Genomic DNA, 11,570 nt, shown 5'->3' on the forward strand with positions numbered 1-11,570 from the left:
TGTGCATGAAGCAGGGGGTATCATTGAATGCAAATAAAAAGATCGACTCTCCAAAAATTGACTCTTGACACTCCATGCTCTCAATCCTCAAAGTCGTTCATGGATGTCGGTGACCAATATTCTTTCTCCGGAGCTTGGAGATCGACCCAAACCAATGAGTCTGCCAATAAATCTTCGATAACGGTTTCCGCTCTTGCATGCTCCCATCCCAGGTTGTCTTCCAGCATGGAAGCCGTGACATACCCCAGTACTTGAATAGCCTCCAGGACCCGCGATTGATCCGTATTTAGTTCCTTGGGAATCGATCGTATCATTTGCTTGCTTCCAACGGTTACGATCGAGAAGCCAGATCCCAACGGGTTGAGAGATTTGACAGCCCGCAGTATATCATCACTGTAAAGCAAGGACTGTAAGCTCTACCAAATCTTTGAATTGGAGAATACGAGCGGACGGCCCTGAAACTTTCTACATACTCACTAACATCCATCCCCCCACCAATTCCCCTTCCCTTTTTGACCTGTTCTTTACACTCCTCCACCCCCAGCAACCCTCCATTTCCCCCTCTGCTTCCCCTACAGACCTCCACCACTCTGACTGCCAGCTCAAAATAGAAATCATTGACATCCCCTCCCAGCACTTTCGCCCATAGACTCCCGATCGCTCCCTTTCCCGCGCCCTTGCCCTTCACGTTGCTTCCAGCAAGCGGATCGACACCAATAGCATTACACATGCGAGCAAATTCGGCGCGGAAGCTCGGATTTGACTTGATGGTGTCGGCATGCTGGAGGGCAAAGTTGTGGAGGAGGGACTGGAAGACTGAGAGTTGGGTTTGGAGAGAGGAGAGGTGCGTGCTGCGAAGGGAGGCGCCGTGGGTCGCATAGGAGGTCGAGAGGGAGGAACGATTTTGGAAGGCAGAGAGACCTACGCCTCGGCGGGCGGACATGGCAATAGCGATGCTCCTTATCACAACCACCGTTGGCAGATTGAATCTTGTAGGAATGGATGCCTCGTAAGGTTCTGTTTCTGTGATAGGGCTGAGAATCCATTAAGACTTGGAGTAGCTTAGCGCCATATTCAAGCGAAAATTTCTTGGCACACAATTTTGACGTCGGCAAAGACTTTTCTGTTTGCTCCCTACAGCCCGCATCTCGACGACCATCTCGCATCTCAGACCCCAGACAATCGTCAAGATGGCGCCAAAGAAGCATCAAGCCCAGGTCAAGACGTACGCACTCCCTCCGACGCTCCTCTTCTCCAATTCGTCGCTCGTGGTCGTGCCATAGCTGTCCGCTCCCTGGCTGGGTTTGCTTTCGCAATCGCCTGCGTCAGCACCAGCTCGATCAGTCCCGCAGTCTACTGTTGATGACTTCAGTCTACCAGATTGAATACTCTGCAGAAGGCAATGGGGTGTTGAGGTTGAAGACCATCTTCTCCTTGAAATTCAGTGCAGCATTCGACCTTCGACCTGCAGCTTGTACCATGCTCGCTGCTCGTCTAGGAAGCCTCGAACACATGCGTGCAATCATCCTGAGCTCTGCTCGGGGTTTTGTCGTCTGAGGAAAGCGTCTGAGTACCGTGAAAAGCTCGTCTCCACGAGGCTTAGCTTAGTAGCCGAAATGTCCCTCTCACCGATTAAATTCATTTCGTCGAGTCATACCTCAGTCCGAGAATGCCGCAACACAGCTGCACTTCTTTACTCGGCGTTTTTCTACACTTGACTTGCGGACAGACTATACTGACCTTGTCGTTATTTGGGTGTCTACAGATCCGTGCCAACTGAGGATGAGATCCTCGTCCCCGAGACCCTGTTGAAGAAGCGCAAGAGCCAGGAAAAGGCGCGTGAGGAGCGTTCCGCTGAGCTCGAAAAGAAAAAGAAGGTCGGTCACGATTTCATTCCTATAATATTCTGCCGTTTGAAGAAGCTGTGGACGTGGACGATCGTGATGATAAATACCAATACCGCGACTAGGCCTTCGGGTCGATGCTGTCGCTCTACATTAACCATCTTTCGGGTCTGAATCGTCCACGAGAAGCGTTGCCCTTTACATACCCTCATGGCACGACATTACTAACAGCATACAGGCCCAGAAGGAGAAGCGTGGAGTCATCTTCAAGCGCGCAGAATCCTACGTCAAAGAATACCGGGATTCAGAGCGTGAGAAGATTCGCCTGTCCCGCTTAGCGAAGCAAGAAGGCAACTTCTACGTGCCCGGCGAGCCCAAGCTCGTCTTCGTTGTCCGCATCAAGGGGTAAGCCTCCCTTACCCTCACCTTTACCTTGTCCACACTCCATTCCCCTCTCTAACATGCATCCCCAGTATCAACAAAATGGCCCCTAAACCTCGCAAGATTATGCAACTCCTGCGTCTCCTTCAGATCAACAACGGCGTCTTTGTCAAACTCACCAAAGCCACTTCCGAAATGCTCAAAATAGTCGAACCTTACATTGCCTACGGCTACCCCAGCATCACAACAGTCCGCGACCTCATCTACAAGCGCGGATACGGAAAAATCAACAAGCAGCGGATCCCTCTGACCAACAATCAGATCATTGAGGAGAATTTGGGGAAATTTGGTATCATCTGTATGGAGGATTTGGTGCATGAGATTGTGACCGTGGGGCCGACCTTCAAGCAGGCGAGCAACTTCCTGTGGCCGTTCAAGCTGTCAAATCCGACGGGTGGGTTTAGGACGAGGAAATTCAAGCACTTTGTGGAGGGTGGTGATTTGGGGAATCGGGAGGAGAAGATCAATGCGCTGATCAAACAGATGAACTAGGCGGCTAGTAGACGAGATGTGGTGTGATTAAAAGCAATGTCGGCTGTTGCCAATCGAGGGACTTCAGAGCATGTAAATGCTGTGGTGTAGCCTCTTGTGGTTATTGCTAGATCAAGCTTCTTGCATTCAACTCTTTTTCTGAGCTATTGGAGCCTGATTTCTTAGTGCTTTGAGTGCGTGCTATCCAAGCATAAACCCTATGCATACAGCAAAAAAATAATCACCATGAACAACAGTTTCTCCCTTCTTCTACTTCTGCAAAGCAAACCCAAACAACCCATCCATCTGCACCCATACCCTCCCGCACCTCTTCAAATACCCCTCCACAACCCCCTTACACGTCCCAAACCTCTCCCTATTCCACTCTTTCACGGCCTTCACTTTCTCCCTCTCCTCCCCCTCACCGTCACCGTCACCCTTCACCACCCCATTGCCTACCTTCTCCACGTCCCACAAACCTCGAAGATACAACAATTGATTATACATATCCTTTTCAGAGTACTCATACCTCATCCGGCCCAAACAACCTTCAGCACGACCTTTGGGTCCAAGACAGCGGTGTCCATAGACGCTGATCTCCCGCGTGCGGTTTCCACAGCTGCTGTCGTCGCAGATGAGGTGGGCGTCGTAGTACTTTGATGTTTGGAGACGGATGGCATGTTCGAGTTGGGATACTACACCTAATGTGGAGAAGGGGCGTTTGCAGTCTGGTGCCGGGCAGACGATGCCTTCGGGGGTGACGTTGGCAATGGAAGTGGCTATACCTTCGAAGAGAAAAGCGTGTTTGCAGAAACGGCATTTGAGCGATAGTCGAGCGCAGTCTCTGAACCGGATAGAATCCGGTACTTGACTTTCTAGCGGACTGATCTCCTGCGTTTGGTTCGAGGACGCCGCAGAAGCAATGCTGTATTTCCTCGTATCAAGACCGAGGCATTCGGCAAGGTGAACGGCATCGGTGCCAGGCATGGGGGCACATAGACGTTCGATGGGAGGGAAGATCTGCTTGTAGAGGTACCATTCAATGTCTGGTTTTAAGGTTGAGGAGGCCGATGTTACGTCTGCAGGGGCGTAGGCACGTTTGGCGGTGGATTCATGGGCTGTGGTGGTCCCCACGGCATGCGCGGTCATGATGTAGGAGATCACGTCGTTCACGCGGACACTTTTGCCTTGGGCGAGGGCGCGGAGAGCGACTTGGACTTGGGGCATGCTGTCGGAATTGGGGTAGTCTTTGGGGTTTTTGCCGAGTTTCTGGGATGAGGTTAAGACGATTGAGTGAGACGGGCAAAGGACAAGGGTATAAAGAGGACTTACTGTGAAGATGATATATTTCTGAGCTGGGACCTTCTCCTCTCTCATCCTCTCGGACAGCTCGCGAAGGTACTCGTGGACTTTGCCGACCACCACCTCGGGCTCTTCGCCAGACAAGATTAAATTCAACAAGCGTGATGACGCTTCCTTGGACAAGGCACAGTATTCTCTTCGCTTCATATCAAGACCTTTGACTTCAAGCTTGTCCACATACTTGCCGTCAACCTCCATCATGTTGATCGCGGCGTACTTCTTCTTGGCATGTAGCAAGAGTCTTCGGAAGATGTTGTCAATGTCGATCTCCAAGAGCTTGTACTTCTCATTGACGGAACGCTTGAAGTCAATGCCAACTTTCATCGCGTCCTCGATATTATCAGCGTTAGTATTGATCATAACAGAATCGGTGTCTCCATAGATGACTCGCAACTGCGTGCTTTCCGCAAGGTCTTTGGTACTCCGCAAGATCTCTCGGCCCTTGGATGTTGTGAGCATAGCCAAAGGCCGGGCGTAGAACCTTGACTGCGTATATCCAAGACAACCGTACATGGAATTGGCAGTCAATTTCAAGGCAAGTTGCTTGATGTCCCAAGTAGCAAGCTGGTCAACAGTGGCCTTCTTGTCTTTCATGAGAGCCTTGACCTGCCTTCGACGGCTGACGAGGGTAGCGATGAGTTTCGGCAGTATACCTTGGTTTTGGTCCACAGGGACATCAGGAACTTTCTCGTCGTTCTCCAACTGTTCATTGTCAGCCTGATCTGAATAACATTGGGGAGAAAAAAAAGAGTACGTACCTGATCTGATCGATCGACTGTAGTAAAGCATATGTTGTACTCTTGAATAATGCTTGGGTACAGACTGTTGAAATCCATGACCAGGATAAATTTGTGGTAAAGCCCCTTTTCTGGCTCGAATACAAGTCCACCTTTGAATTTGTCTCTCTTCTTCACATCAGCACCCTCCTCGCCCTCAGGAGTTTCTTCTTCGATGTGTGCTTTGCCCTTGCCAAATACTTTGTCAGGACAGATGTACTTGTTCTTGTTGAATTCGTGTAGCAGGATGTACTCGTTACGCTCGGCTCTGGTACCACTCAACGTCCTTGCCCAAGAGTTTCCGGCCAGGTTCGTGAGGACTTTCGTCAGTGGTAGCATCTGCACTCGTAAGGCGAGGGCGGCGATGAAGTATGTATCAGCCTCGCAATGATTGACGTAATTTAGGAGACCTTCTCTTGATGTCGCCCAGGTCTTGAGAGCAACCTCGTTGTCTATTTCGCGCCGTGGGTTCCCTTCACCAAGGTAAAGCTCGCACATCTCAGTCAAGCTCCATGACTGGCATTTGGTCATTAATGACTTGCCCATGTCGTTTGCAACATCACAGAGAAGGCGTCCTGAAACTAGTTGCCTCTCTGCAAAGAAGCTTCCGCCACCCTTTCCCATATTTTTGGGCCATTCGCTTCGCCTCATTCGCCCTATTTTGTGCCAGCCTGGAGTCTTCCTATCCCGGAAGCGACTTAGCAAGATCGGGTAGTCAACATCTTGCAATTGGTGGCCCATGAGAACATCTGGATCCGCCCTCTCTAAGACTGCAAGGAACATAGAAAGGAGCATACTCTCGTTCTTCCCAAGCATGATAGTGCCACGCTGCTTCTTGCTCAGTGCATCAAAGCCGGTTGGATAAGAGGTCTCAGCAGGGCGCATGATGGTGTAAGTCTTGCATGGCAGATCCTCCGGACGAGTCGTATCAGTAAGAGAAATGTTCTCATAAATACGCGCACTGGCGACGAGGATCTCTTGCTTGTTCTCTTTCACATTCAAACTTGTTCTGAGTGCGATGCTCATGAAAGTCAAAGGCGGCGCATCCATGTTGTCGGATTCTTTCAGCGCAGTAACGGCCTTGGGAGATGCAACTTGAGCCTCAAATTTGCACCAAGAGGCGTTGTTGAGGGGTGCAAATTCAGCGCCGTCGATCTTCAACCAACATGGACCCATGATGTTCTTCCAGAGAACGAACTGCTCAAAGAGCGCAGTCGTAGTTCCAAAGACGTGTGAGAAGGTGTCCCCCTTCATGCCTACCGGCAAAGCAGGCTTCTCATACGGGTACATCAGCTTCAAGTAGTCGGCTTCCTTTGGTATATCTGGAAGTTCAAAGGCGTATTTCCTCGAACATGGTTTAATTTTGTGCATGTCCACGCGAAGTTTTGTCATGACCTCGTCTACTTCTTGATAGACATCACCCATCTCAACTTCGGTAGATGTGTCTCGCCCATGTTTTTGGCGGTAAGTTCGGGGTAGGAAGTAGAGCTTCCTTAGAATATTATCAATCTTTACAAAGGCACTGACATATGCGTCTGAGTTCTTGTCTTTGACCTTGCCAAAGAGACAGAGGCTGCCATGGACCTCAGTATAGTCTGTCCAAAAGAAGCGTAGACTGCCGTCATCCTCGGTTGCGTCTTCGATCCTGACTTTTCCAAAGCTAGATGTTGCTGGCTCTTGGCTGCTCAAAACATTGAGCTTCGAAGTGATGTCGTTCCACGCAGATGCGTCAACAACATCGGTTGGTGGTCGGGTAGGAGAGGAGCTTGCTGGTGATGGATACGCAGGAGCTTTCACGACCTTCGGGGTAGGACGTGATCCAGACATATTGACACTTGCAGCCTTGACTTTACTATCCCCAATGGCTTGAGCTACCTCCATCATGTCTTCATCCTCCTCCTCGACCTTGACTGACTGCTGACCCTTACGATCCACCGCATTCTTGGTCGGCGAAGATGGTATTGGGTCGCTGGCGGGGAAGGCATCGTCATCTATGCCTCCCATAAAGCCATCGTCGTCATTGTAATTTGTTTCTAGAGGCGGGGTGTTGAGCAAGTGGGCAGCTTTGTTTGCTTCTCTCTGCTTGGGAAGGGCGATTTTCCTTTCTAGTGATACTGGAGGCGAGAGCACGCGAGTCTTCCGTCGAGATCCCGTCTTGACCGTCTTCAATGGAAGACGACTTGGTATGTTCGTGTCCACTTCACCCAGCAGATCTGCCATGAAAACAGCATCCTCGACAGTAGCGACAGGCTGGGAAAAGTATCAGTATCGTAGATGCAATGTCGAGTTGAGGAGCTGACCTTTGGCTTTGGAGCCGCAGCAACAGGTCCATTACTAAAGTACTTGTTGATGCTGTTGTTGGTTCTTTCCGTCTTTTCCTTGTCTTCTTCACGCTTTCTCTTCGCTACGGTCATGCTTCAGCCAGTCCCAGAAGGGAAGACTCCTGTGAGATGACTGACCAGCTTTGCCTTTCAAGGGCAATTCCTCCTCGCTTCCACTGGCACTGTCGTCCCTCCGCTCGCCCATCCACTCTTCCCGCCCATCGTCCGCGTACCCCTCGCCATTGTCATCTATGACGAAGTCATCTTGATCAAGGCGAGCCCTGACCACCTTTTTGTAGCCTTCTTCGTCTACCTCCTCATATACATTCTCTTCTTCTTCTACATTGTAGGTAGAGAGACGTGTCTTGCCAGATGCTCGCAGCGCTCGCAATTCTGCGAGGCGTGCGTGGCGCGACATAGGTGAATGAGACTCCAGATGACAGGTACAAACGGTCAATCCATCGAGGGAATGATTGAACAAATTGTTATTGCACAATTGTGTCAAAGAGTTGGATTTCCCGAAGTGCAGGTCGCGAAAACGCGAGCACGCGCAACGCGGATCACTATTGGCGAACTAACGGAGCTAAGATAAGATTAGGGCTTGCTCTTCCTAAAATACTTTATCGTTAACTTGCTGTTAACTGTCTAACCTGGACCGGTTTTGTTCGTGAAAAGATAGCTATTATCGGAATACCACCAACATCTGACGTAGCAAAAGGGATATTCAGCCTCCCAGACTGCAACTGTTTCTGACGGTTTGCCTGGCAACGGAACATGGCTCTTGGCATAAAAGAGGGATAGTAGATATCGGTGCAAGAAATGAGCTGTCTACTTTCAATTGAACCCAATTGCATTCTGATTGGGAAGGGACGTACCTCAAATTCTAACCACACCCACAATCGGGCTTTGAGGCTCTTGCAGGCTCGACGCTATGTAATACTGCAGAATGTTTGTCTTTCGACTTCATGTGAGGCTATCAACTTGACAAATGATTTGGGGATTAGCTCAGTGACTCGTGAGTCTTTGGCAAACTTGAAGCTTGAGAAAACATCAACTTGACGCACACAGCAAAGGTTCATAGGGCCGCAGGCTTGAAAAGCCTGCGAGAGCTATGACGTGATCGAACAGATACGTTGGAAGACAGGCAAGGAAAGTGTGGTATTTCTGGGGCTTGAGAAGCAGACGTATCGGCAGATAGTCTGCACCTCAGTCATTTGGTTTTGCCATATCAACGATTTACAGACATAGAAGCTGGCAGACATGTTGGAAACTGTGCCTTGATTTGAATCCGTTCGCTGTTGTCCATCTTTTTGGCGATATAAACACTAGTCACAGAATTTTCCTATACTTCTTGTGAATTGTTTTAATCAATGTAAACAGAGTGATAAGAGATTATGGTACGTTCATGTGGGTAGACGAGGATATAGTTTTTGTATATTCCACCAGGCCAAGTACCCTTAACTGAATTGGGCTAGTCGCTTCTGGTCTCCAATCAATCTGAGATCCCGCTCCCGTTCATCCGAGGTCCAAACTTTGGTGGATGCGGGGTCCTTTTATTGCATCCACTCCTCTACTCGTTACCCTTACTTTAGGTATGCGGGGAAAAGCCAATCGTCGTGTCATGCCTCGCAAGATGCCCACTTCCACACCTTCCCTTTGGCCCCGTACTGGCATGGCCTGCGATGTAGAAACAACGCATTGCTTCTACCATCTTCTATCCAAGACCACATACATATACCACTGCAGCATCCATCCAATTGACACACCATGGCTACCGCAGCAGTGCAAATACCGTCGCACAATCGCATCGAGTCGGGCTCAAACCAATTGAAGCCGGCAGCATATCCAAGTGAAGCCGACTCTAATGCCCCGCCTAAAGCCGATGTCCACAAGATTGCTTCGGAATGGGCTGAATCGTTGAATAAGGCTCTGTCGAACCGAGATTACGAAAGCCTCAAGCAGCTGTTTCTACCAGGCTCGTGCTGGCGTGATCAGCTTGCCCTCTCCTGGGATTATCACACTTTCAACGGACCAGAGAAGATCATCTCGTTCCTCGAATCCTCCCCTCACGGCAGCCGTATCAAGTCCATAAGCATCGACGATAGTAGTACTCTGCACTCGCCTCATGTGTCTGCCGCGGACTTCAATGGCAAGATTAACGGTGTGGGATCGTTTCTGAACATCGAGACCGATGTTGGTAAGGGACCCGGCATCGTTAGACTGTTGCAAGATCAGCAAGACGGTGGGAAATGGAAGGCTTTCACACTCTTTACGGCAATGCATGAGTTGAAGGGTCATGAGGAAACCGTGCGTGGGAACAGACCACATGGAGTTACTCACGGTGGGAAGCCGGGGCGAAAGAACTGGCAGGAGAGGAGGACGGCGACGGAGAATTTCGAGGGTGACATGGAACCTACAGTCCTAATCTTGGGTGCCGGACAAGGAGGCTTGACGTCTGCCGCACGTCTTCACCAATTGGGCGTTCCAACCTTGATCATCGACCGCAACCCTCGTGTTGGAGACAATTGGCGAAACAGGTAAGCTCCTCGCAAGAGCTTCTTCATATTTCCACTGACACCTGAACAGGTATCACCAACTAGTCCTTCACGATCCTGTTTGGTATGACCATCTACCTTACGTCCCTTTCCCTTCACACTGGCCAATCTTTACGCCCAAGGACAAGCTTGCGGAGTGGTTCGAATCCTACGCCAAGTTGCTTGAACTGAACGTATGGACCCAAACCAACCTCGAGTCAGCAAGTTGGGATGGCAGCAAGCGGCAATGGACCGTAAACCTTGAGCGTAAAAAGGCGGACGGTACCACCGAAAAGCGCACTCTCCACCCTCGCCATGTCATTCAAGCTACCGGACACAGCGGCGAGATGTCCTTTCCTCAAATCAAGGGCATGGAGGACTTCAAGGGAGACCGTCTCTGCCACTCCAGTCAATTCAAAGGTGCCACCTCAGATTCTAAGGGCAAGAAAGCGATCGTTGTGGGTTGCTGCAATTCAGGCCATGACATCGCACAAGATTTCTACGAGCATGGCTACGATGTCACTGTTGTTCAGCGATCATCTACGTATGTCATGTCATCGAAAGAAGGCCTCGATGTGCTGCTTGCTGGGCTCTATGAAGAAGGTGGTCCTGATACAGAAGACGCAGACCTACTGTTCATGAGTATTCCAAACGCCATGCTGAAACGCATGCACGTTGATGCTACTAAGGAGATCGCACGGAGGGACGCCGACCTGCTTGCCGGGCTTCGAAAGGCGGGCTTCAAGCTTGACAATGGACCCGACGACGCAGGCTTCTTCATGAAGTATTTCCAACGTGGAGGCGGCTACTACATCGACGTGGGAGCGAGTCAACTTATCATTGATGGCAAGGTCAAAGTCAAGCAAGGCCAAGAGATCGCGGAGGTCAAGCCGCATGGCTTGCTGTTCGCTGATGGCTCCGAGTTGGAGGCTGATGAGATCGTTTTTGCGACTGGATATCAGAACATGCGTGGAACCGCCAGAAAGATCTTTGGAGACGAGATCGCTGATCAAGTGAAAGATGTCTGGGGCTTCGACGAAGAGGGTGAGCTGCGGACCATGTGGAGGAAAACAGGCCATCCTGGATTTTGGTTCTTCGGTGGCAACCTCGCTTTGTGCAGATATTTCTCACGCATGCTAGCTTTGCAGATCAAGGCGATGGAGGAGGGGATCATGAAATACGAGGACCCGTGAAGGGCTGAACGGGATTGCGCGTCAATGTTCTGGTTCAGTAAGACTCTTCAAAAGCTTTGTATTCAGAAGCTGTATTTCAAGAATTTATTGGTTTTGTCTTGCATGTCGCATCCTGAAGAATTCCTTCGTTGAAAATAGCCTAAGGATGAGTCAATCAAGCCCTAAGATACACAATAGATCTTATCGGAGATCCCGAAAATATGAGTAACAAATCACAAAGATGAATTCATGCGTTTCCATGCAGGTGTACTGCAACTGAACGTCACTTGCATATCCCACTACCATTTTCAGGTCTTCCTCTCCAAAAAAGCAGACACATCCATATTATTCTTGCATTTCTTCTTCTCATGGAAAAATGGATTGTTTCAAAGAATGGAGACTTCATGAAAGAAAATCCAAGCATGGCTTATTGATGCCCTTGCACGCACGCGATTGGGTGAGATTGTTTGCCTTTGCTCCGCCTAGTGCGCCTGCGACAATACGAAGTTGAAGCTGAAGTCTCACATCCGAGGGACGCGATGGGCTGATGGGCTCGGCTGAAAACAAAAACATGGCTCACTGCCGTCTGAGCCTCGGAGACGGACAAGGAGGCGAAATCTTACAGGGTGGAAATGGGTACGCGGTCATC

The 11,570-nt window shown here is 50.0% G+C and overlaps 4 protein-coding genes across 4 annotated transcripts; 2 read left to right on the forward strand and 2 right to left on the reverse strand.

The window, feature by feature from the left end:
- Positions 1-80: 80 nt before the first annotated feature.
- Positions 81-943, reverse strand: HO133_001780 (uncharacterized protein; the record flags this gene model as incomplete). The annotated part of the gene is made up of 2 exons (XM_037292708.1): positions 81-393; positions 474-943. 2 exons carry the CDS (start codon positions 941-943, stop codon positions 81-83), a joined length of 783 nt encoding a protein of 260 aa, XP_037151247.1.
- A 247-nt stretch (positions 944-1,190) lies between these two features.
- HO133_001781 (uncharacterized protein) lies at positions 1,191-2,777 on the forward strand (the record flags this gene model as incomplete). Its single annotated transcript, XM_037292709.1, has 4 exons — positions 1,191-1,225; positions 1,766-1,877; positions 2,083-2,249; positions 2,318-2,777. The coding sequence occupies 4 exons, from the start codon at positions 1,191-1,193 to the stop codon at positions 2,775-2,777; spliced, it is 774 nt and encodes a 257-aa protein (XP_037151248.1).
- A 249-nt stretch (positions 2,778-3,026) lies between these two features.
- HO133_001782 (uncharacterized protein) lies at positions 3,027-7,633 on the reverse strand (the record flags this gene model as incomplete). Its single annotated transcript, XM_037292710.1, has 5 exons — positions 3,027-4,025; positions 4,089-4,820; positions 4,877-7,144; positions 7,195-7,298; positions 7,354-7,633. The coding sequence occupies 5 exons, from the start codon at positions 7,631-7,633 to the stop codon at positions 3,027-3,029; spliced, it is 4,383 nt and encodes a 1,460-aa protein (XP_037151249.1).
- Positions 7,634-8,982: 1,349 nt separating this feature from the next.
- Positions 8,983-10,942, forward strand: HO133_001783 (uncharacterized protein; the record flags this gene model as incomplete). Its single annotated transcript, XM_037292711.1, has 2 exons — positions 8,983-9,752; positions 9,802-10,942. The coding sequence occupies 2 exons, from the start codon at positions 8,983-8,985 to the stop codon at positions 10,940-10,942; spliced, it is 1,911 nt and encodes a 636-aa protein (XP_037151250.1).
- Positions 10,943-11,570: the final 628 nt, after the last annotated feature.

This window comes from Letharia lupina, assembly GCF_014066315.1.
Source record: "Letharia lupina isolate WasteWater1 chromosome Unknown contig_13, whole genome shotgun sequence".
Taxonomy (NCBI): domain Eukaryota; kingdom Fungi; phylum Ascomycota; class Lecanoromycetes; order Lecanorales; family Parmeliaceae; genus Letharia; species Letharia lupina.